Below are 25,707 nucleotides of genomic sequence, written 5' to 3' on the forward strand. Positions count from 1 at the left end.
CAGGACTGAGGCTCTGTGCGGGGCCTTTGGGGGCCACCTTGCAGGGATTGAGCTGGGGCCTCCACACAGGAGGCTCTGGGCCGCTCACACTGCTTTGCTTCTGTGTTTGCACGTATGGGCTTCTAGTGAGTCTGTGTGCCAGACAGTGACGTTTTAAAACAGTTTGCCCCCAGAAAAAAGGAAGAGTGTCCTTATTCCTAGTGGATGCCACCTTACGGGTCCTGCTCGTGGCTGAGGTACCAGTTTGGGTTATTGTGAGAGCAGAGTGTCCCTAGCGTCCCGTGCCGGGTGGTGGCTGCTGGCGAGCCTGGGGTTGGAGCCTGGAGCACATACACCCGTTTGCCTTCACGTGACAGATGTTTTTTCAGAAACAGATGTGTCCAGGCCAGACTTTTAAAAAAGCCTCATTTCTTCGGATGCTAGCGTTAGTTCCATTAGCTCTTTGTTTTTATTTTTTAACAAATGTCTACTTGAAAAAAAAGTAACATAGGTAGATGACAAAAAGTTCAGCGGTACAGAGCATGTAAAACAAAGTTCTCCTCCGTCTTCAGAGCCACCCACCGTGAGCGCGTTCCAGACTGCCCTTCCAGAGCAGTCACAGCCACGTGCATGTGTGCACAGGACCCTGTTCGGTTGTCTGTAAGCCTTTCGTGTTGATTTTCTTGAATGGACCTTGCCAGGGAACCTCAAGTACACAGAACTTGATTCCTCATGCATGCCCCATCCGCCCTCCCCCAAGCACAGGTACTCACTGTGCCCACCTTGACTCATTTGCTTATTATGTGTCCTTCCTGTCCACTCTCCATTCACTTTTATGTCTCTGTGTGTGTAGCCTTGAAAAATACACAGTGGTGTCATTTTGGGGTATTTATGCATATATTGTTAATTTATGGAGATGGGATTATGTTTTAAATGCTATTCTGCATCTCATAGTTTCATTCAACCCAGTGTTTGGGAACTGTCCCTGATGCTGTAATAAATAGCAGATTGCTTACTTCTCCGTTCTGCAAAGACCCTGTCATAGTCATGGACTGCACCATGTCCGTTCCCTCGTGGTCAAGACTTGGGTCTACCCTAACTCTCCTCTATGGTTCAGCCTTGAGTTTCCATGAGCGTAACTCATTCTAGACCTTCGCCATCCAGGATCTCTGCTGTAGACATGTAGAACTTCACAGATGATAGCAGATGTGCCCCAGAACGCTCACACGGTTTGCACTTACACCAACAGTGTGTGATGCTAGTTTCCGCCTCATTTGAAAACTGGCATCTGCTGGGGGTGTGGGGCAGCCATTCCGTCGTTCATCTTTCTCATCAGAAGTGCCTGTTGACACCCTCTGTCCATTTGTCTTTGGGATCTCATGGTTTTTTCATCTTGGTCTGCAGACGTTCCTCATATAGTTTGCACTGCAGTCCTTGATGGTTTCAGAAGTTCCGTGTCTTCTCCAGTCCAAACCCATGTCTTCACTTGGTCCATGCCAAACCTTCGTTTTGTTATTACCTGATCCATTAATTTTTCACCCTGTGGTTTGCACTTCCAGGATCTTATTTAAGAAATTCCTTCTCAAATTAAGGACATAAAAATATTCTCCCATACCTTTTTCTAAGATTTTTATCATTTTACTTTCAAATTTGGGCCTTTAACACATTTGTATTTGTAAGTAATAATTTGGCTTTATTATTTTAATACAGTGAATCAGTTTTCCAGGTACCATCTACTAAATAATTGACGTTTTCCTCGTTGATCTGTGAAGGCATCTCTATTACATACTGAACTCTCTTACAAAGATGGGTCTGTTCTGAGCCTCTCAAATCACCATTAGCTCATAATCAGATGTAATTGTACAGATCACACAGTTTTTACACTTCTGACCTTTCAACATGTTTAAAGGTAGCTTTTTATGTACCTCTATTCTTCTGTACATATTTTAGAATCAGCTCAAGTGTCACCAGATGTTTTGCTCAGATTTTATATGGACTTGTGAAATTGTGGATGGAAATGGAAAAAATTAACATAAAGTTAAATCAGTCCATCCGTGAATATTGGCTCCTTAAAAAGTTAAACATATAATTACCATATGATCCAGCAATTCCAATTCTGGGTATTTGCCCCAAAGAACTGAAAGCAGAGTCTCCAAGAGATACTTGTTCACCCGTGCTCACTCATGGTCACTTTTAGCTCACAAGAGCTAAAAAACATGGTGAGGTGTCTGTTAAGATCTTTCACCCATTTTTTAATAGGGTAGTTTGTTTTGTTTTCTTTTTGGGTTTTAAGAGTTTTTTTGGTATATTTTAGATAACAGTCCTTTATCAGACATATCTTCTGCAAAATTTTCTCCCAGTCTGTGGCTTGTCTTCTCATTCTGCGGATATTGTTTTTAGCCAAGCAAAAGTTTTAAATTTTAATGCAGTCCAACCTGTCAATATTTCTTTCATGGATTGTGCTTGGAAAAAGTCATCACCAAACCTAGGGTCATCTAGATTTTCTCCTGTGCTGTTTTCTAAGAGCTTTATAGTTTTGCATTCTACATTTGGGTCCGTGATCCACTGTGAGTTAGTTTTTGTGAAGGGTGTAAGGTCTGTGTCTAGAGTCATTTTTTTGCGTGTGGACATCCTGTTGTTCCAGCCCCACCTGTTGAAGAGATTCTGGTTGCTCCCTTGTGTTGCCTTTGTTTCTTTATCAAAGATCTGTTAACTACATCTATGTGGATCTATTTTTGGGCTCTCTTTTCTATTGCCTTGATCTGTTTGTCTGTTGTTTTGCCAGTACTACACTGTCCTGATTACCATTTGGATTTTGAATCCAGTTCCATTGTGTGTGTGTGTAGGAGGGATTGGTCCCTCACACATCTAACAAGGAATCCTGGCACCAGCTGGGTGTCCTACAACTCGCCTGTGCTTCTGACCAACCCGCTATAAACTGGAGGTCTCAAGGACCTCCTCCTTGGGTTCAATTAATTTGCTAGAGCAGCTCATAGATCTCAGAGAAACCTTTCACTCACTAAATCGCCAGCTTATTAGAAAAGGATGTAACTCAGTAACAGCAGATGAAGAGATGCAGAGGGTGGGTCATGGGGAGAGGGTCAAGGAGCTTACAAGCCCTCTCCAGGTGCGTTGCTCTCCTCACATCCACATGTCCACCAACCCGGAAGCTTCAAACCCTGTCCTTTGGGGTTTTTATGGAAACTTCATTACATAGACACAATTCATTAAATCATTGGCCACTGGTGATTTTTTAAAAATTTTTAAAATTTCTTAAGTAATCTCTACACCCAGAGTTGGGTTCAAACTCATGACCCCAAGATCAAGAGTCTCATCCTGTACCAACTGAACCAGCCAGGCGCCCCAAATCATTGGCCATTGGTGATTAACTCAATCTCTAGCCCCTTTCCCCTCCTTAGAGACAGGAGAGGGGAATGGGTCTGGAAGTTCCACCCTTCTAAACCAGCCCTCATCCTTAGATGCTTTCTAAAGTCACCTCGGTAACATAGCGAAAGACACATATGAGGCCCTCTTCGCTCAGGAAATTCCAAGGGTTCTAGGAGCCATGAGCCAGGAACCATGGATGAAGACCAAATATGTATAAGGCCAAAATACAGTTCTTACAAATCACAATATCACAATTACTGTAGCTTTATAGTCAGTCTTGAAGCCACAGAGTGTCAGTCTTTCAACATTGTTCTCCTCCAGTGTTGTATTGGTTATTCTGGGTCTTTTGCCTCCATTTGAACTTGAGAATCCGTTTGTCAGTACCTGCAGAATACCTTGCTGGGATTTTGACTAAGACTCATTGAATCTCGATGAAGGTGGGAAGAGCTGATATCCTGACAATATTGAGTGTTCCTATCCATGAACATGGAATATCTCTCCTATTTATTTCTTTGATTCTTTTTTCAGAGTTTCGTAGTTTCCTCGTATTGATTTTGTATGTATTTTGTTAGATTTATACCTAAGTATTTAATTTTTGGAGTCATTAATGTAAATGATGTTATGTTTTATAATTTCAAATTCCACTTGCTCCATATTAGCCACACTGACTTTTGACCAAGGTGCAATGGTAATTCAGTGGGAAAAAGTCTTTTTAACAAGTGGTGCTGGGACAATTGGACATCTCTATGTAAAAACAAACAAATGAACTTCATATTTTGTACAATATACAAAAGTTAACTCAAAATGGATCATAGACTGAAATGTGTAAAAGTTGTAGAAGAAAGCAAGGGAAGATGCTAGCAGTTGTGGTAGGCACCTTCTCAGATGAAACACCAGAGACACTCAACTCCATCAGATTAAAATTACTTCTCTTTTAAACACACCACTAAAAGAATGAGAAATAAAGTCACCGACTGGGAGAAAATATTCACAAATCAGGTATCTGATAAAGGGCCTGTACACAATATTAAAATTTAGACCCTCGAAACTCAACACAGGGGAAAAGCAATTTTAAAATGCGCAAAATATCTGAATGGACACTTCATCGAAAAAGATGTCAAAGAAGCACATGACGAGACGCTCAACACCGTCCTCACTGGGAAATGCACGTGAAGCACAAAAGCACACCCATCAGAACACTGAGCGTATGAGGTGTGGACAGTGATGCGGGGAACCAGTGCCCTTGGCCACCGAGGGCGGGCATGCAGACGGCACAACCACTTGTGAAGAGTTCGGCAGTGTCTTAAAAAGTTAAAGATGTGCCTAGCCCGTGTCCGGACTCACACTCGAGTGTGCCTAGCAGGTGTCTTTGTAGTAGTCAGAAAGTGGAAACAAACCAAATGGCCGACTGTGGGGAAGTAGATGAATACGTGGTAGTGTGTCCATACAGTGGGATACTCCTTGGGGGGAAAAAAGAATGAACAGTGATACCCAGTGCACCATGGGTAAATCTCAAAATGATGATGCAAAGTAAGAGAAACCAGACAAACAGGAGTGCTTGCTGGGTGGTGCCATTTACAGAAATCCTAGGGAATGTACACTAAGCTCCAGTGATAGAAAGCAGGCTGGTGGTTGCTCAGGGAGGGGCCAGAGGAGGAGGGGCAGCCGAGCGGGCATGGGACAAGGTCTGAGAGGACTTTGGGGGTGATGGTCTCAAGGGCACACACAGAAGTCACCTCTTAGGGCACCTGGGAGGCTCAGTCTTGGTTAAGTGTCCGACTCGATCTCAGCTCAGGTCTTGATCTCAGGGTCATGAGTTCAAGCCCTGCGCTGGGCTCTGCACTGGGCACGGAGCCTGCTTGGAAACAAGCAAACACACACCTCTTACCACTGTGTGAGCCTTAATACGCACCATGTGGTGCGTGTCAGCCACACCTCAGTAACTTCCAGAAGAAGAAATTACAGTGGAAATTAGAAAATGATTGTAAGTAAATCACAAAAAGCCCCAGAGCTACGGAGTTACAAAGAGAACAAATCCAAATAAATATTTAGAAAGAAGGAAACAGTAAAGAGCAGAAATTATTTTGAAAGACAATAAACAGTAGGTAGTAACAAACCCCCGTGTAAGTTCTTTCGAAAGGATGATGACATGAACAGAGCTGGCAAAACTGACAAGAACAGAGAGCCTGGCCCAGCTCTGCTGGGGATGGAAGAGGGGACAGTTCGGGACACGGCTGACGCTAAAACATGCTGTAGGGAGTTGGGTGCGGGATTGCAGGCAACTTCATCACCAGGATGACACGGAGTTACACAAACCTTTTAGAGAAGCGTCCATTCCTAACGTTGGCATGGGTGGAGGACATTAACCGAATCTGGAGCTGTTACATATACTCCACCCGCCACGCCCAGGGCGGGGAGTCAGCCAGGGGGAAATCAGCTGAAGAAACTCGAAGAAAGGGATTTCCCCGTGGAGAAGGGGAACTGCTGTCCTGGACGGCTTGTCCTTGAGTGCTCTGCGTGCTCGCAGAGCCAGGAATCCCATTTTAGGGATCAGAAAACTAGGGAAAGAGCCCCGGTTCACTTTGTGGGATCATCACCACCTTCATCCCCAAACCAGCAAGGCTGGTAAAGAGAAGCACAGTGACAGGCTGTCCTCTGTCAGGAAAACACACACATACACACCAAATCCAGTAGTGCACTTTTAACGGTCTGGTCAGTTTCTTACAAAGCTGTAACTTTAATGCAGTTTTAATTAAATGTCATCATTTTTTCATGGCCCTTGAAAGCTCTCAGATGGCAGGTGTAAGACTGCTGGTGACGGGCGGTCAGGGTCGCCTATGTTTAGAGGAAATGCAAACGATACAGAAGTTTATTTCTGTCTCAGAGAGTCAGGTCCAACAGTAGGTGGGTCGTCCAGATTCAGCCTTCCTGCCGCATCCAGGAGGTGCCTTCTGTCCTCAAGGTTCTGCAGTGCTCACCAGATCCCCTGTAGCTGCTCTGAGCTTCCGAAGTAGTAGGGAGGGCCGGCAGGAGGGCCAGCTCAGCGTGCCTCCTGGGCCACGCCTCCAGGGCCACTGGCCTGGTCACATTAGACAGCTGCGTTTCATCATCCGGAACCCGGTCCAGGGCCACGTCTTGCTGCGCAGGAAGCGGGGGCTCTCGGGAGGGAGGGAAGGAACGTGGGCCTTGCCACCACAATCTCTGCTGCATGTGGGATCTGTGGTCTGCAAGCAGTCCTGGACCTACGGAGTGTGTTTATGCACAAAGAAAAGCAGGCCCTTGACTCGGCACCCAGAAGCGCATTCCAGCTAGATGAAGGAGCTGAACGTGAAGAGTGGCTGCTAAGTTTTGTGGCCTCTGCTGAAGCAGGTTTCATAATCAAGGCATAGAAAGCCCAAATTAAAAAGAAAAACATGAATAAATTTGAGTAAATTAGAAATTTAAAACTTACTTACCAAAACCCCCTTAGGTATAGTGGAAAGAAAAAGGCCACAAAGGGGAAACAGGATTCTGACTTCTGGTGAGAACTCAGCTGATAAAGTTCCTACAACTCAGTAATACAGAGGCACTGGCTGGGGGTCTCTGCTGGGGAGATGTGAACGTTCTGGGTCTTGTTGAGATGGGGGTTACACACGTGAGCATCAGGCTCCCCCCACACACTTCTCCAGGACTCTGCGACGCCTCCTGGAGCTCACGCAGACCCCGCAGAGTACGGGCTCGGCCTCACGGGACTGCTTCCTCCAGACGCCAGTTGTAGGAACTGGGCGCCAGGGTACCCACATGCTGTCTGACTCGGCCACGCATCAGGGTTTCGAGGACCCCCTCCTTGGGTTCAGTAAATTGCTAAGAGAGCTCGCAGAATGCAGGGAAGACAATTTACTTAGCACTTACCAGTTTATTAGAGAGAACACAGCTGGGGAACAGCCAGGTGAAAGAGACGCACAGGAGAAGGGTTTGGGGCTGGGGCGCATCGCTGCTGTCCCGCACACCTCCCCTCAGCACCTGGCTGTGAGCCCCTCCGCTGGGGGGGCCGTTGTGCAGATTTCCATTACTGGGCGTAAGTCCCTGGTCCCTGGTGACCAGCCTCCACCCTCTGCCCTCCCTGGAAGTGGGGGTGGGGGGGTTGGGCTGAATGGGCCGGCCCTCCAGTCCCCTGGACCAGCCCCCATCCTCCTGGAGTCACTCAGTAGCATAGGCTCAGGTATGCTTGGGAGGGGTTGTTACTGTCACACCAGCCGTGGCCGGGGGGGCTAAGGTCCAGAAATGCTGTGGTGAGCAGGATGCTGCCAGCTGGCTGCTGTCCTGTCCCTGGCCCGAGCGAGTGAGAGCATCCTGGGCGGCCCCCCTGGAAGGCGAGGCCGCCCGTGTCCCTTACAGAGGGGCACAGCCATGTTCCACAGACGTCCCCATCCGATGGGAGAGCGCAGGATCGGGGCAGTGGGCAGGCTGGACGTTGGGAGGGAGGAGCAGTCCTACAGCTGGGGGCCCGCAGGTGCCATCTGTTTGGTGGGGGCCAGTGACGAGAGTGAGCCACGGGCCGACGCACAGCGCGTCCTGTCGAGAAGGAGCGGGGGTCTCGGTTCCGATGACCACAGCCTCTGTGCCCTCAGCTGCGTGGAGGGAGGGAGGGAGGAAGCAGGGACCTGCTACCCGAGTGGGGGCGGAGGGGCTGCCGCCCTCCACTCTTCCTGTGTAGCAGACTCAGAGGCAGCCCAGAAGGGGGGGCAGGGCAGTGGGGAGGAGAGGGGCCCCCGTGTGCTTCCCTGGAGGCTGTGGGTGGGCACGGAGAAGCTGCACCAGGGGACCCAGCTGGGCAACCCTGCTCTGAGCCCTGGCCTCCCAGAAATCACCTGGGGAGGGGAGAGAGAGGCCGTTGCACCTGGGTACCTACTTGGTTCTTACTAGTATCACCCATCACCCAGCTGCGGACCCCTGCGCCCTCATGAGGGGGGTTGAGCCAGGCACCAAGGTGGAGGTGGGTGTGCACACCTGGCCCACGTCTTTGCAGAGGTTTGCTTGGGGACGTCGGGTGCCCGGAGCCTGGCTGCATCCACCCTCCCAGCCCTCCCTGTGCTCTGTAAGGTGCGCTGGCAGGAGCCCGGCTGCAGAAGTGCCTGGCGACCCACGCGTTCCCACCCAGGGCCTCCACAGAGCAATTGTGGCTGCTAGAATTCTTTCACGAAGTATGTGTTCAGAATTAATGACTCGGCACAAATACAGGGCTCTGCAAGATCACTGTTTTAGTTTGCCCTGGGAGGCTGAATTCCCCTTAGAGATGGTCTAAACCCCTATACAGGCTCAAATTTACATAAGAAGGGGTGCCCTGTGGTTTTTGTAAGCATGGAGCCAGTTCATGCTTTTTCTTGTAAGATAGGAGAATCTGTGTTTGAACTTTTCAGAGGGTGGAAGGAACATGCAGGACTGGGGACTCATCCCTTCAGCGAGTATTTATTGATCTGTGGCTGTCTCGGTGAGGAAAACAGAAGCCCCTCCCCCATGGAGCTTGCGTGCTGGGAGGTGGGAGCGGAGACAAATAAGGACAAGTAGACCCTCAGAGGATGTAGGAAGTCAGCACAGGAGAGCATGCAGGCGGTGGGTGGGAGGCCCCACAGAGAGGTGGGGGCACTGTGGCCAGGAGGCTGCTGGGGACGGGTTCCAGGCCAGAGGGCCTGGGAGCAGTGGCCAGAAGCCCCCTTGCCCCTGGTGGCCCAAGCATGGGAGGGGGATGGTGGGGGAGGGACAGCCAGGCCAGATGGGCCTAGAGGGGCCTTTGGATTGATGGTGATTTCTAGGGAAAAGATGGGAGTGTTGGAAGATTTTGTGCACAGGAGTGGCCTGGCCTGGCCTGTGTTCACAGGGTCCCACGGTGGCTCTCCTGGGATGGGCCACTGGGCGTGGGGGCCGTGGTCACCGTGGGAGACAGCGATGAAGCAGGTGGGGACCTGTGGTCCGGCAGGGGCAATGGCCAAATGGTACCTCCTCGGTCTGTTCTGACAGGAGGTCCCCAGCTCTGCGAGCCACCCGCCCGTGACTGTGGGTTTGGCTCCAGCATAGAGCATGGAGCCGGACAGGTCAGGAGTTTGGGCAGTGGACCCTGTGCCACCACTGACCCACTGGGCACTGCCCTCTGTCTCCACGAGGGCCGAGGGGGCTGCTGGGCTTGGGCCCAGCGTACAAACATGGGTGCGGCCGAGATGGCACGGGCAGCCTCGCGGTGGGGGCGGTGCAGGGGGGGCAGGGAGGGGCTCTGCACCCCACCCCAGCCCCACCCCCCAGCCTGTCCAGACCCTGCAGCCCCCGAACCCGAGCCCAGGTCTTTCTAAGACGGGCCTCCCGTCCTGTCCCTGCTCACTTCTGACCTGTGTTGCAGCCAAGGCGGCCCCTGGGGCTGAGCGTCAGGGTCACCCTCGGGAGCCTTCCCTGAGGTCGGCACCCACTTTCCCTTTTCTTGGAATCCTGCTTCCTCTCCAGTTGATTTCACTTCTGTTTGTGCCTTGGTCGTGTGTTTGCCTTGTTACTGCTTGCTCTTTGTCCAGACAGCCCCCTGGCCCCAGGAACATGTGGGCCGTGCCTTCCCAGCCCTGTGGCCTTGGCACCATGGGCTCCTGCTGTCTGTGAACTCAGGAAGGGGGCAGGGGCGCGTGGTGAGAGGGTAGGTGCGCTGGAGCAGAAAGCCTAGGCTGCCCGTGACGGGAACAGTGCTGTGACTAGTGACCCAGGGCAGCTGGGGGCTCGCCCTCCCCTCCCAACCGAGCCTCCCTCCACGTATCGAACCAAGCTTGGCTCAGATTGTCGGCAAGGAGCAAGTTTGAGGTTTTCAAAGTCTCTTTTGCAGTTTTTTTTTTTTTTTTAAGATTTTATTTATTTGACAGAGACATAGCGAGAGAGGGAACACAAGCAGGGGGAGTGGGAGAGGGAGAAGCAGGCCCCCCACGGAGCAGGGAGCCCGATGCGGGGCTTGATCCCAGGACCCTGGGATCATGACCTGAGCCGAAGGCAGACACTTAACGACTGAGCCACCCAGGCACCTCTGCAGTTATTTTTACTGGAAATAATAAAAATGTACTTGCTTCTTTGATTTTTCTCCCAAGAAATGTGGCTCATGGACGCTTTCCAGCACTAGGCCTCAGTAATGTGTCACAGGAGATAGTTCCCCAGTTTCGAAGAATCGTTCAGTAGCATTCCCTCTGTGTCAGTTCCATTTAAGTGCTGCCTTTTCCTCGTTGTTGACATTTGTTCACCATCAAGTATGTCTGTGGGCCAGGCAGCTGTGTGGTGTGCTGGGTTGGCACCCTCTGCGTGACACCCCGTCTTCCACTCAAGAGTGTGTTCCCTCTGCCTGCAGGTGGAACGTGGTGGGCGTGCAGGGGTCCCTGCTCAGCATCTTCGTGGAGCCAATCTACTTCTCGAGCATCATCCTGGGCAGCCTCTACCATGGCGACCACCTCTCCAGGGCCATGTACCAGCGGATCTCCAACATAGAAGACCTGCCCCCGCTGTACATGCTCAACAAGCCTCTGCTCAGCGGCAAGTACCCCTGCAGCATGGCTGTGTCAGTGTTCACATGACCTCATGACCTCGCTGGGCCGTGTTGGGGCCTTGCACTCGGTGTTCAGATAACCCTGCTGGGTCATATCAGAGTCTCACACGTGGAAACGCCATAGGGAAGCTGCTGTCTGTCAGAGCAGAGGGCAGGAGGCCGTGTTGCAGGGCCTCTGGGCCGCTTAAGTGGGTCCTCATACAGTTCCTCTCTTTACTGATCAAAAACCTTGCCTTTTATAGATGAGTTTACTGCCCAGACTTGGCACCTGCCTGTTTTTCTTTCCCTTGTATTATATGTTTTCAAGTCCTGTGTCAGTGGGAGAGACTCACAGATGCCATGGAAAATATGCGGGCGTCAGCTGTCCAAGATGGAATGGGGCTGGTCATCTCGGTGCTGGGCTGCCACCTCAGAGGGAGGTTGGGGATGGAGTTTTGCACACCTGGGATGGGTCAGTGATGCGGTGGTGGTGCCTTGCACCGGCCCTGAGTGTCTGTGGTCACTGGTTCGTTTGCTGTGTCCCCTTTAGCATCTCAGTGCTGACCAGTGAGGGAGCAAGAACTCTTGAATGCAAGGGTCCTAACTTCTCAGTTCACCCCTCTTTAAAGGACACAGTGAAGGTATTTTTATCCTTTTGAAAATGTCATTTTACTCACTTTTTTAAAGCTCAGAACTAAAACCATAATCCAAACTAAAGCATGTGTTTTTTTGGTGTGTGTGTGCGCACTGCCCTGTCTGTGGTGCTTGGCTGCTAGCCCGCCTTTACCTGGGGAAGAGCAGCGTGGCATTTTAGGTGAAGGCATGTCTGTTAGAGCACAGAAATTATGCAAAACGGAGAAAGCCAGTGGTTGTTTCTGATCACATTTTACAGCTCCCTAACTTTAAGCATTATTTTTTACGAAAAATACTCTGCTAAAACTTGATAGTATTGCCGCCGAGCATCCACAGGCATGGCGCCTCCACTGGGAGAGAGGAGATAGCGTTAAGTATCCTGTAAGGTTAGAACATGAACTTCCCATGATGCAGAAAACAGTGTTCCCTGCGTGGCCCCCATGGTCTGTTTCATTGCAGCTGCTAGCTGTCTCGTGCCTGGCGCATGAGAGGCGCTCCGATGTCGCCGGACCAGCGCCGTGCTGGCTCGTGTTGCGTCCAGGGCTAACGCGTGCAAAGACAGGTCATGTCGCTGGGGGAATGTTGTACAATTTTGAAAGGGAAGCTCCCTTATACAAGTCAGGTGCGTTTTTGTCGTAGGGTGTGTAGATGAGTGTGCATACACCTATGAAAAGATAGCGAAAACAGCGTTTGCGAGGTAGAGACCCTGAAGTCGTCCTCTGTGTATTTGTTACGAAGACCAAGTCCGTTGCAAAGTAACAGAGCCTACTCTTCGTTCCCCTCTCCCCAGCATCACTTCCACTGCCGTGCGATTTTGGTGGATGCGTGCCTGTGGGTGCCGAGGGCCTGCCGAGGAGCCGGGTGGTCTTGTGGCTTTGACAGCCTGGATTCCTGGTCTTCCCTGTGACGGGGCCGGGCCGGTGCCCTGCACGATCATTCTGGACAAGTGTGTGGGAATTCTGTGAAATACGGGGCAGCACCGGGGTTTCAGGACACAAAGTAGTTCTCGAATGCTGAGCCACTGGACAGCATCACTCTGCCAGCAAAGTCCGTTTCAAAATGCAAACTATTCGAGATATTTTACTTTGGATGATGCTTTATTTTAGAAACTGTGGTGGTGTTTTTCCTTGCAGAGAGCTCAAGTCCTTGCAGCAAGCAGCTTTGGAGATGTCTTTGGTCTGTGGCGGTCAGCCGGGGTGGTGCAGCGCATGCTGGGGGAGCCACGGGCACCAGCAGGGAGGAGGCGTGGATGCCGCTCCGCCACATTACAGTCTAAGGTGGATGATATGGCGGGTATTATCACGGACGGAGGGACTCAAGCAGGGGGAGTCTAGAGCAGAGAGTATTGACGTCTTACATCTCACGTTTGGGAGGTCACACTCCTGTAAAGTGGGCCCCACGGCAAAGCCCTTCAAACTTTCTTGGGAGGGAAGTCTTCCATTTAACAAGGGACCTGGACAGTGGAACAACCGGCACATCGAAGGTTGTCTCCTTCGGGTCACGTGCATTTGTGGTGCACACGTATTTTTCTACAGTTCATGGTGTCGGTCCTGCCCTTTCACCTCCCATTTTATCACAGGTGGTTCCTGCGTTCAGGGAGAATGAGAGCAGCAGCACCCAGGTGTGCAGCATCCCCAGGGAGGAGCAGCGGTAGCCAGCTGGGCCCTGCAGGGAACAGCCCGTGAAGCAAAGACCAGAACAGACCCAGGTGGACTTCAGCAGCAGGTGTCGTGCTGGGCTGGCTTCTTCGTGCCAAGGACAGATGAGAAGGATGTCATTTTCCTTCCAGCGTAGGAAGTAGATTTTTACGAGGAGAAAGAACTTGTCAGTGGTGAGCTGCCTCCGTGGGGCCAAGAGCCCATGCTTGACGCCCTTCCCTGGTGTCTCGGACGTGGAAGCCTCTTGAACTCTTGTATCTTCTTTCCCAATTAGTTTCCGATCTGACACCTGCAAGCTTCAGAATAGTTCTGGCTTCTGATTCACATCTGTCTGCCCCTGAGTCTGGGCTTCTGTGCTGGCCGGGCTGCCATCCAGGTGCATGCCGAGACCTCAGGAAGAAAGGCTGCAGTCTGAACCTTCCCAGGGCCCCAGGGTCACGGCTGGCCGGGCTGCCAGCGTGGACACAGAGCGTGACCGCCAGGGCAGTGCCAAGGGAGCGAGTGGGTTCTCGTGAGTCCAGTCAGTGCGGGGCTCCTGGGAAGGCAGCGGCTGAGCGTGTGGCTGAAATAGAAAGCAGGGGTGCTGCTGGCCTGCCAGGCGAGACCCGTGCACCTTCCACCCGTGGAAAGCCACATACCTGCTGTCGTGGTTGGAGGAGCTGACGTCTGCCTCTTGCCCTTAAGCGCACGAGAGAGGGTAGGTGTGAGGGAGTGGGTGAGGAGGGCCCGAGGCCCGGAACGGCCTTGGGAAGAGTTTCCTCACAGGAAGATGCAGGAAGTGCTCACACCAGCGTGATGCCAGTGCCTGCCGTGGACACGGCAGCTTCTGGTGGGAGGCCACCCGGGCGACCTGGAAGTGCCTTCTAAACTCTTTAGTTCCGTGGACGCGGTTTGCTTGTTGTTTTTTAGAAATTCTCTCTGTGGGGATCTTTAGTGGAGAAGTAGCTACTTATTGACATTGTTGAATATTTTTCAGAAATAAGTTGTTATGCTTGATGGAGTGTTGTTCTCAATCCACGTCCTGGGCATATACACGCTCCCTCCCTCACAGTGGGGCGAGCTGCAGCCCCTGCACCACCCCACGCTGAGCACACGCAGAACAGAGTCATCTGCGCTGCTGGCTGGGCGTGTGTCCCCACCTTGCTTGGCCTCCTCCCTCCTGCATCCAAAGTCAAGTCAGAGACCCTTCTCCTGTCACCCCCACGGCCTGTTGGTGGGGTGGAAACTATAGAACTCAATACACCCAGCCCCATATTGCCTCAGGAATGCAGAGTCTGGGTGAGAATCCTGCCTGCATCCCTGGGTCTGCGTGATGGGTGCTCCCTTAGGCCAGGCTGCCAGCATCACACTCGTCACTCTGGACTAGAGTGCTCAGGCTCTTCCCCAAAGTCGGTGTTGTAAAACCCCAAGGTCGAGTTCCAAGAAGGAAGTCTTTTGGCCAGAGGCGCCGGTGTGAAGGGACCTGGCTGGGGTTAGTGGCCACACAGGAGGACGAGGTGGGGCCCAGGCCAGGAAGAGCCTGCGCCTTGCTGCCCTGCTGGCTTCATTCACTCCCCTGTCAGCTCAGGAGTCATCGTCTTTAACAAAAATCAGAATGGCAGTCTCACGGGTGCTCTGCTCCCAGTGAAAAGGCAGCCTTTTGGACCCTCGTGGTCTGCGACATAGGCTCAGGCCCAGGTGTCATCACTGCTGGTGGCCGCACACTTGGTTTCTGGATGGACTCCTACCCAGGTCTTGCATTATTTGCAGAACAGAGGCCACCTTCGTCGAGATTGCACACTACACATTTTTCTGGTCAGCTAACAAATGGCTGACAGTTTCTGTAACAGGAACCTCTAGTGACCCTAAATATCTGTTACTGACCGTTATATACATAATTCACTTTTGATTACCCATTAACATAGGAGAACCCATAGACAATAGATTTAGGGAGGGGACTAAGCAGTGCCCGTGCCAGCTGGTGTTCTCAGGTGTTCACCGTGACCGTCATCAGGCCAGCTCACAGTTTGTAGTTTCGCTCCAGAAGTCCGGATCCAGCACACTCAATTTACAGCAGCTGAGGGACTCTTATCGCCAGCCAAGCTGCACCCGATTCTCTTGGTTTCTGCACCGCGGCCTGTGATTGACTCATTACCCTAGTTCTCGCTTTGTGGCCCCAGAAAGATAAGCTCCTCATTGGTGCCCGTCCCCATGGTGGTGTTGGCCCCAGGGACTCATAGACATATATACACTCTTGTGACCGTTTGGGGGCTTTCTGCCCCAGAAAAAGCATATGGTTTGCATTGAAACTTCAGGCTAGCTGTTCCTTTTTGCCTCATTTTCTCCATTCTTGCTAAAGATGGCACTTTATTTAGCTTAAAATGTAAAAACGATTCGTACTTTAAGGTCTTATGTTCTCAGTTAACTCTTTCTAGTTCTAATATGCAAAATGTTGTAATTCTAAGGCTTAAGTATTCAAAAATAATCCTCTATTTTGACTTTATTGTAAAGAAGCAGTAGAATTGCAAAGGAAGAAAGCACAAGTATCATCCATTTATTCATGGAAGAGTCAATTCCATTATGGTCAGAGATTCCCCACCAATTGTTCTAAACAGGTCCCCACCTCCACTCCAGACCCTCAAGAAACCCTCCCTGATTCTGTCTACTTGAAAGGCCATGCCCTTGAATGAGCTCAGTGACCTGAAGGAACCTGCATGCCAAGCAGGTGTCAGAAATAGAACAGGTGTGCTAGTAATACTACCAAAGACCCAAATACCCTGACAGAACTCCAGAGCATAAGGTACGAGGTCTTAATAGCAGAGAATCAGTAAAATGAGAAAAAGGTGGTATCAGGACTATGTTTACCTCCTAACAGTACCTCGGTGTCCCATGGCCTTGTGACGTCTAGGGAGAGGCCAGCTATTTCCTCTGAGGGAGTCTCACCCATGGTGGGGCTACTCTCTAAGTGGTTAGGGTCCCCTGACCATCCTGACAGCCAAGCAAGGACTGGGCTGGACCCCCGGACTCTTGGTCTAGAAGGCGATGTGGGTCCTGGCTGGACGTGGCTTTCCCTCTAGGTTCTCCCTGGAATCATATACACAGCCAGGAAACACATAGAAGAAACTATGCCAGCTACCCAAATTAATCAACCAAGATTTTTATTCACAAACATGAATGAACAACCATTATCATTTGAGGAAAATAAATAGCACAGAAGTGAATGATCTATATGATAAAATAGAACAACTAAGAGAAAATAAACCTAATTCAGGGAACAGAAGAGAATATAAATAACAAACCTTACCAGTATACGTAGAGTATTTTGTCAATGTGGAAAGCAAATATCAGTTTGAAGGTCTAGAAAGCATTCATTCAACAAACACCAGTTAGGTATATAATAGGCACTGTTCTGGATGTTGGGATGAGTAGTGAGCAGAACAAAACTCTCCCTTGTAGAGTAATTCTTGTGAGGGGAGAGGAAGGTGTATCAAATATATCTCTGACAACTCAGAGCCGAAAAGTATAAAATGTGAAGAGTTAGGAGATGTAGAAAGTTAATCTGATGTCTATCTGGTAGCATTTCGGAAATAGGAAACAGAGGAAGAGATGATAGAAGAAAATTCTGGGGTACTGAAGAAAACCATGAGTACTGCAATGGAAAGAATGCACTGGGTAGTGAGCAGAATTTTTTTAAAAAATCCATTCCTAGCACATCCTTATGAATTTCAGAACAGCAAAGGTGTAAAGAGAAGATGCTGAAAGCTTCTAAATTAACTGCAATAAGTTATCAGATTTATGTAACACTTCTCAGGGACACTGGAAGCCAGAGCTGAAGAGAAAATGGTTTTTGTAGAATTTCTTATTTAACCAAATATTAAGCATTAGAACAAAGTGATAATTTTCAGATGTTCAAGGATTCAGAGGGTTTCTTTCCAATATATATATTTTTTTGAGGAAAAATAGTGAGGCTACTGTAGCAAAATGAAAAAGACATCTAAGAAAGAGAAAAATATGGAATCCAAGAAAAATACTTTGTAAATCCAAGAATACAATGAAAAAGATAACTTACCAGCAAGACTAAAATGTAACAATTCCAAGTTAAAATAGAGAATCATATCAGAGAGCTCTAAAAAGAATGGTTTTCAGAAAAAAATGAATGCATTTTAACAAATAGCCTGAGAAACTAAATGGTCTTATGATAATGTGAAAGTAAATGTTTCTTTGTGAACAATTAAAAAAAAAAAAGGAATATGGAAACTCCAGGAAACACAAAAAGCTATTTGGGAAAGGAAGGGTAAACTAATGTACTGTGATGGCTAATATTATGTGTCAAATTGAGTGGCCACCGGCACCCAAATTAGACATTATTTCCGTCTGTGAGGTTTTTGCAGAACGAGATTAGCATTTGAATCAGTAGACTCAGTAAAGCAAATTGCCCTCCCCAGTGTGGGTGGGCATCTTTTAACCTATTGAGGAACAAAGAGTGGAGAACAAAAAGGGGAGGAACAAGGAATTTACCTCTTTTTTCTGCCTCACTGATTAAGCTGGGACACCCGACCCCACCTTCTACAGTTGGACTAGGATTTACCCCATCTGCCCTGGTTGTCAGGCCTTTGGACTCAGGCTGAACAGCACTGCCAGCTTTTAACCTAATACTAGGTATGGTTTTGAGGAACTGGTGTGAGATAGGACAGAGAATCCACTTGAAACTGATGCTAGAAATGGTCTCCTTCAAGTAGCTTGGACTTAATAACAGGATTGACACTGTCCTCTCAAGTCTGTCACACTACTCAGCTCTGCAGTGCATCACACGGTCACGGTCATAGGTAATTAAATCCAGACTCATTAACTCTACAGGTTACTTTCTCTTACTGCAGACCCTAAAACTTAAAGCCAGCTATAAAGAGCTGAAATTAAGACCAAAAGTCCTCAGCCACTTGGAGGTTAGACTCTCTTCAGCAAGTATTCTTAAACTGGACTCCTAGAATACACATATCAAAAATGATGGGATAGAGCCACAGTTTCACTTGGCAGAATCATGCATGGCCCTGAATGAATGAATCAAAAACGATGAGCTAAGCATTTGATCCAGAATTGAGAAGGAAAACTGCAGTAGAGCTAAATAAGAAGCTGACTACAGGAAGAAGGAAGAAAATCAAAGAGACAGAAAGCAAGAGGGAGGGACGGAACACGGAGTAAGATTATAGGCCATCAACAAAACTAAAACGTGTTGATTTGAAAGAACAATGAAAGAGATCTACTACCATCGGATAAAAACATAATGTCAGATAAAACAAAATTAACGGTAGGAATTGGTGTATCTGTGGATACGGAGGCAGGCATCAGAATTTTAAGAGAATTCTTTATTCAGCTCTAATACTGATAAATTTGAAAATCTCAACAACAACAAAAGGACAAGCAAGATGTAAATTGCCAAAATTCACCCCAACAGAAATACAAAAATCTGGCAAAGGAAATTTCCAGCAAAGACATTGAAAATATTATCAACAAATTACCTTCCAACAAGTTCGCAGATTTTAATCAGTCTGCCAAAGAACATAATTCCGCCTCTTATGTAAACGTTCCAGGTCATAGGAAAGAGCAGTTGACCTAATTCCAAAACTGGACAGAGAGGCACAGATAAAAAGAAAACCACAGACAGCATCACCTATGACTAAAAATGCAAAACTCCTAAATGAAGTCCTAGAAAATCAAGTTTAACAATATACCCAGAAATCTAAGTATAGCTTAGTTTTATAGCTATTAGTAATGCACATCTGTGAATAGACTGTAAGAGAGGATCAAGGATCAGTGCAGAAGTCAGCGTACAGAACGCGCGCGCATGCTCTCAAGCACGCTGATGTGTGCGTTTGCCAGAAGGACAAGGATTAAAATGGCGATTCTCATCTGAGAAGGAAGAATTCTTGGGGGGGGGGGGGGGGATTTAAAAAATCTTTAGAGAGTCTTCAGGAGTTACTGGTGAAGGGTGTTTGTTTCTGTTTTTGTTTAGAGACACCAGCCAGGGCCACCCACCCACAAAACCTACCCTAAGTCAGGATCTCAGAGGTGGGATGCAAGTGTGCTTCTTGCTTAAAGCTTCGTAGTCGGGAAGCTTCCATCTGCTTGAGAGCCCCCAGAACTATTACAGTGTCTCTCTCTGTGTGTCGTCCTACCTGTAATTTCTTCTGAGCTTTGTGTGAATTTTTGGAATTTCCCACAATGAGCAAGTGTTACTTTTTAATGAGAACAATATTTTTTCTTTTTAAATTACCTTGCAGTGTTTTTCCAGAGTTTCATTGAGGTATAATTGGCATAAACTGCATATTTAAAAAATACAATTTGGTAAGTTTTGAGCTCCGTTTACATGCGCACAGCTCTCACCACAGGGAGGGTAATGAGCCTGCCCACCGCCCTCCCCGTTTCCTGGTGCCCTTGGTAATCCCACCTTCCCCCGAAGCCTTTGCCCTATCCCACCCTCAGGCAACCACTGATATGCGCTCTGCCGCTATGGGTTAGTTTGCATTTTCTAGGATTTTACAAAAATCATAAGATATGTACTTTTTTGTCTAGCTTATTTCATTCACCGTAACTATTTTGAGGTTCATCCGTGTTTGTTGAGTTTATCAGTAGGTCGTTCCTTTTCATGGCTAAGTAGTAATGGGTTGTGTGGATAAACCACAACTTGTGTGTCCATCCAACTGTTGATGGCACTTGGGTTGTTTCCAGTCTTTTACTGCTACAAAGGAAGCTGCTGAGAACATTCATGTACAAGCCTTTGGATGGACATCCCCTTCTATTTCTCTTAGGTAAATACCTAGGGGTATGAAGGGTGGGTCTTAAGACAGGCGCAGGTTGTATTTTTCAGAACACTGTCACACCTTTCCAAAGTGGTTTGCCCCTTTACACTCCCACTGGTGCTGTGTGAGGCTCCTGTTCCTCCTCATCCTTGCCAGCACTGAGTACGGAGCCATGCCAAGCTTTCTGACAGGTGTGTAGGGTGTTTCCTTGTGGTTTTAATTTGCATTTCCCCGATGACCAAGGAAGTTGAGCATCTTTTCATGTGCTATTTTGTTATCTGTATGTCTTCTTCAATAAACTGTTCAAAACTTTTCTCATTTCTTAGCAAGTTGTTTAATTTCTTACTGAGTTTGAGAGTTACTTATGTATTCTGGTTATAAGATCTTTATCAGATATATGATTTGAAAATGTTTTTCTTTCCATTCTCTTAACCTTATGTCTTTCAGAGACCAAATAATTCTAGTTTTGATAAAATCATATTTACCAACTTTTCTGTTAAGTCACGGTTTTGATGTTATATCTAAAAAATGTTTGCCTAAGTCAGTGTCACAAAGATTTTCTCCTGTGTTGTATTCTTAAAAAATTTACAGTTCCAGTGTTTAAATTTTGCACTATATTCCATTTTGAGCTAATTTTTGTGTAGGATGTGTGGTATGAATTGAAGTTCTTTTTTTTTTTTTTTAACATATAACTTATCCAATTGACCCAGCACCATCTATTGAAAAATTCATCCTTTCTCCACTGAGTTCTTTTGCACCTTTATTAAAAATCAGTTTGCATGTATACGTGGAGGTCTGTTTCTGGATGCTAGTGTCTTCCATTGATCTTTTTGTCAGTCCTTTTTTTTTTTTTCTTTTTAATCAGAGAGAGAGACAGTGAGCCCAAACAGGGGGAATGGCAGGCAGCGGGAGAAGCAGGCTCCCCGCTGAGCAAGGAGCCCGATGTGGGAGTCGATCTTGGGACCTTAGGATCATGACCTGAGCTGAAGGCAGCCAGGATCCACTACTGTCTTTTTTAAAAAATTTTATTTCTATTTTATTTCAGTTCAATTAATTAAGATATAGTATATTATTAGTTTCAGAGGTAGAGTTTAGTGATTCATCAGTTGTGTATAACACCCAGTGCTCACTACAGCACGTGCCCTCCTTGATGCCTGTCACCCAGTTACCCCCTCCCCCCACCCTCCTCCCCTCCAGCAACCCTCAGTTTGTTTCCTAGAGGTAACAGGTTTGTCTTATGGTTTGTCTCCCTCTTTGATTTCATCTTATTTTATTTTCCCCTTCCTTCCCCTATGATTCTGTTTTGTTTCTTAAATTCCACATATGTGTGAAATATATGGTATTTGTCTTTCTCTGACTGACTTATTTGCTTAGCGTAATACCTTCTAGTTCATCCACGTCCTTGCAAATGGCAAAATTTATTTTTTTTTTGATGGCTAAGTAGTATTCCATTGTATATATGGACCACATCTTCTTTATCCATTCATCTGTCGATGGGCATCTTGGCTCTTTCCACAGTTTGGCTATTGTGGACATTGCTGCTATAAACATCGGGGTGCACTTACCCCTTTGGATCCCTACATTTGTATCTTTGGGGTAAATACCCAGTAATGCAATTGCTGGATCGTAGTGTAGGTCTATTTTTAACTTTTTGAGGAAACTCCATGCTGTTTGTCTTGATGCCAGTATCACACTGTCACGATTACTGGTCTTATAAGTTTTGAAATCAGGTGGAATTAGTCCTCCAACTTTGTACTTCTTTCTCAAAGTTGTTTTGGCTACATACGTCCTTTTTGCATTTCACAGCAATTTTAAAGATTTTATTTGAGAGAGCGAGAGAGAGCATGAGTGAGGTGAGGAGCAGAGGGAGAGGAACCAGCAGACTCTGCTTGGTGCTGAGCACGGAGCCCGACACGGGGCTTGATACCCTGAGACCATGACCTGAGCTGAAATCAAGAGTCGAATGCTAACTGACTGTGCCCCCCAGGCGCCCCCAGAGCAATTTTATAATCAGTGTATCAACTTCTGCATGAAACCCTGTTTGGATGTTGACTAAGTTTGCATGGAATATGTCGATCGATTTGGGGGAGAACTGACGTCTTAAGGACTTTGAATCTCCCGGGGGACGAGCACAGACGCCTGCCCACTTCTTCAGGCTCTCATTTTGCTCAGCATGCTCTGCACTTTACAGTGAGCATAGCTTACACATCTTTTGTCAGGTTTATCTTTAAGTGTTTTGTATTTTTGATGCTGCTTTAAATGTTATATTTCTGTTTCAGTCTCCAGGTGTTCCTTGCTGATATAGAGAGAGATTAGTTCTAATAGCTTTTATAAATTTCGTTGAATTTTCTTTATAGATGGTCAAGTTGTTTATGTTTTAGTTATTCCTTATAGTCCAGATGCCTTTGATTTCTTCCTTGCCCCACAGCACCCAGACGGGCCCTCCAGTAGAACGTGGAGCACAAGGGCACAAGGGCTGAGCACACGCATCCTTGTCTCGGGTGCAGTTGCGGGGAGAGCAGTCAGTCTTTCACCACTAAGTGTGGCTAGCTGTGGGGTGTCACAGATGCCTCTCTCAGTTTAAGGGACCTTCTATTTCTAGTTTGCTAAGGAGTCTTTAATCAGGAATGAATATTGGATTTTGTCAGACATTTTTTTCTACTCTCAATAGAGCTGATAATTTGGTTCTTTTTTTAGTTTGTTAACATGGAATATGGTGACATTGATTGAGTTCTTTAAATATTAAGCCAACCTTGTGTTCCTGGGACAAACCTTGTATAGTCATTATGTATTTTTGTTTTTAAATGTCGTTGGATTTGATAAAGCTAATATTTTGCTTAGAATGTTTGTACCTGTGATACACTGGCCTATAGTGATATTGGTCTGTAGTTGTCTGAGTATCTTTGTCAGGTTTTGGCATCAAGGTAGTACTGGCCTCATAAAGTGAGTGGAGAACCATTTCCTTCTCTTCAGTTTTCTGGAAGAATTGGTTTAGATTTGATACCAATTTTTTCTTAAACATTAGTAGAACTCACCAGTGAAGACATCTGGGCCTGAGGTTTTCTCTATGAGAAACTACCTATATGTTCATGATCTATAACAGAATAGATATAGGCTATTTGTGTTACCTGGGTTTTTTTTTTTCCTTTAAATTTTTTATTGTTATGTTAATCAGCACACATTACATCATTGGTTTTTGATGTAGTGTTCCATGATTCATTGTTTGTGCATAACACACAGTGCTCCATGCAGTACGTGCCCTCTTTAATACCCATCACCAGGCCAACCCATCCCCCCACCCCGCTCCCCTCTAGAACCTTCAGTTTGTTTCTCAGAGTCCATCGTCTCTCATGGTTTGTCTCCCCCTCTGATTTACTCCCCTTCATTTTTCCCTCCTGCTATCTTCTTCTTCTTCTTCTTTTTTTTCTTAACATATATTGCATTATTTGTTTCAGAAGTACAGATCTGTGAATCAACAGTCTTGCACAATTCACAGCGCTCACCATAGCACATACCCTCCCCAATGTCTATCACCCAGCCACCCCATCCCTCCCACCCCCCACCACTCCAGCAACACTCAGTTTGTTTCCTGAGATTAAGAATTCCTCATATCAGTGAGGTCATATGATACATGTCTTTCTCTGATTGACTTATTTCACTCAGCATAACACCTTCCAGTTCCATCCACGTCGTTGCAAATGGCAAGATCTCATTCCTTTTGATGGCTGCATAATATTCCATTGTGTATATATACCACATCTTCTTTTTTTTTTTTTTTGTTCAAAAAAGAGTCACCGTTCAAAATTTATTTGGTATTTTAGTTGGTATGACACTTAGTTGGCTGCATTGTCTTTTTACGTTATATGGCCATGTACACTATATTCTGACATACATGGTACACAAAGTAAGATCCTTTAGGACAGTTATGCACGATACACTCAATATTGAATTTATACATTGGATCCCAGAACGTGACTGACTGGAAAAGATGGACTAGGAATGTCGGGTGTTGGGGGAAGGAACCCGAAGTGACAGAACACACAGTAAACACACATCTGGTGTGCAGAGCAACCTCAGTTCTGGCAGTGGAGCCTCTGAGACGGTGGGGCTAACTTACGTTAACCAATTTAGGGCTACAAAGACAGGTATCATCCAGTACCAGGATACAGCTGCAGGGTTTGGTGAACCATTCCTATTTGGAACTTTAGGAAACTGACCTTTTTCTTAGGCCATTTTAATATTACTTGAGTAACAGATCAGATAATAAGGACAATATACACAACCTCCAACTAAAATCCTGCTATAGTCTAGACAGTGAAGTGGTACATTAGAAAACTTTAAAACTGCAGCTCCTTTTGGATCCCCCAAAGTGTATCTGCACTCTTCTTCAAACGGGCCTCCTCCTCAGCAGTCAGAGTCACCTTCACAACATCTGAAATTCCATTCTGTCCCAAGATGCAAGGGACACTAAGGAAGACATCATCTTTAATTCCATAGAGACCCTTAATCATGGTGGAAATTGGATGCACCCGCCTAAGATTCTTCATTATACTTTCGGCCAGATCTGCCACAGACAGTCCAATGGCCCAGGAGGTGTAGCCTTTCAGTTTGATCACCTCATAGGCACTGTCAACCACCTGTTTGTGAACCTCTTTCCACTGTTCCTTATCTGCATCAGTGCCTAAGTCAGGGTGCAGATTCTTCAGAGAGACACCAGCAACGTTCACTCCACTCCATACAGGCACACTGGAGTCTCCATGCTCCCCAAGGACCCACCTGTGACAGCTTAATGGGTGAACTCCCAGTCTTTCCCCCATTAGGTAACGGAACCGGGCTGAATCCAGATTGCAACCACTTCCAACAACACGGTTTTTGGGAAAGCCACTTACCTTCCAAGCCACATAGGTCAAGATGTCCACTGGATTGGAAACGACAAGCAACTTGCAGTTTGGGCTATATTTTACGATATTAGGAATGATGAACTTGAAGATGTTCACGTTACGCTGGACCAAACTAAGACGGCTTTCTCCCCCTTGCTGACGTGCCCCAGCTGTGATAATAACCAGCTTGGAGTTTGCAGTCACATTATAATCTTTGCCAGAGACAATTTTTGGTGTTCTAAGGAAAAGGCTGCCGTGCTGGAGATCCATCATCTCTCCCTTCAGTTTGTCTTCCATGACATCAACAAGAGCAAGTTCATCTGCCAAGTCCTTCATTAAGATACTGATGGCACAAACCATGCCAACAGCACCAACCCCAACAACTGTGATCTTATTCTGGGGGGTATGTTCTTCCTTAAGAAGATTCTGAATCAGCTGATCTTTGAGAGTTGCCATTTTGGACTTAGAACCAAAAGGAATCGGGAGTGCACGTCGGGCGGGCGGGCGTCAGCGGCGCGTGAGGTTGAATCCGGACTCGGCGGCAGCGGCTCCAACTATACCACGTCCTCTTTATCCATTCATCTGTCGGTGGACATCTTGGCTCTTTCCACAGTTTGGCTATTGTGGACATTGCTGCTATAAACATCGGGGTGCACGTACCCCTTCGGATCCCAAATTGGTATCTTTGGGGTAAATACCCAGTAGTGCAATTGCTGGATCGTATGGTAGCTCTATTTTCAACTGTTTGAGGAACCTCCATACTGTTTTCCAGAGTGGCTGCACCAGCTTGCATTCCCACCAACAGTGTAGGAGGGTTCCCCTTTCTCCGCATCCCCGCCAACATCTGTCGTTTCCTGACTTGTTAATTTTAGCCA

The 25,707-nt window shown here is 47.2% G+C and overlaps 2 protein-coding genes across 13 annotated transcripts in view; one reads left to right on the forward strand and one right to left on the reverse strand.

Annotated features, from left to right (window-relative positions):
- Positions 1-25,707, forward strand: part of ADARB1 (adenosine deaminase RNA specific B1) — a 147,337-nt gene that overhangs the window by 96,840 nt on the left and 24,790 nt on the right. For all 11 annotated transcript variants that reach the window (XM_073888902.1, XM_073888897.1, XM_073888898.1 and 8 more), the window contains one exon: positions 10,712-10,893. In XM_073888902.1, coding sequence (XP_073745003.1) covers positions 10,712-10,893 — 182 coding nt within the window. The remainder of the gene's footprint in view (positions 1-10,711; positions 10,894-25,707) is intronic.
- On the reverse strand, positions 23,750-25,378 carry LOC112816777 (L-lactate dehydrogenase A chain-like). Of its 2 annotated transcripts, XM_025863489.2 has the most exons (2): positions 24,602-25,378; positions 23,750-24,332 (listed from the first exon to the last, which is right to left on the reverse strand). In XM_025863489.2, exons 1-2 carry the CDS (start codon positions 25,286-25,288, stop codon positions 24,177-24,179), a joined length of 843 nt encoding a protein of 280 aa, XP_025719274.2. In that variant the 5' UTR covers positions 25,289-25,378; the 3' UTR covers positions 23,750-24,176. The 2 variants fall into 2 exon arrangements, with proteins under 2 accessions (XP_025719274.2, XP_025719273.2); XM_025863488.2 differs by having other exon boundaries at positions 23,750-25,378.

This window comes from Callorhinus ursinus, unplaced genomic scaffold (genome assembly GCF_003265705.2).
Source record: "Callorhinus ursinus isolate GAN/ISIS: 27379988/994484 unplaced genomic scaffold, GSC_fseal_2.0 scaffold98, whole genome shotgun sequence".
Lineage (NCBI taxonomy): Eukaryota > Metazoa > Chordata > Mammalia > Carnivora > Otariidae > Callorhinus > Callorhinus ursinus.

Excerpts from the sequence above, each read along its gene's own strand:
- LOC112816777 (XM_025863488.2), bottom strand. The coding sequence starts at position 25,288 with ATGGCAACTCTCAAAGATCAGCTGATTCAGAATCTTCTTAAGGAAGAA.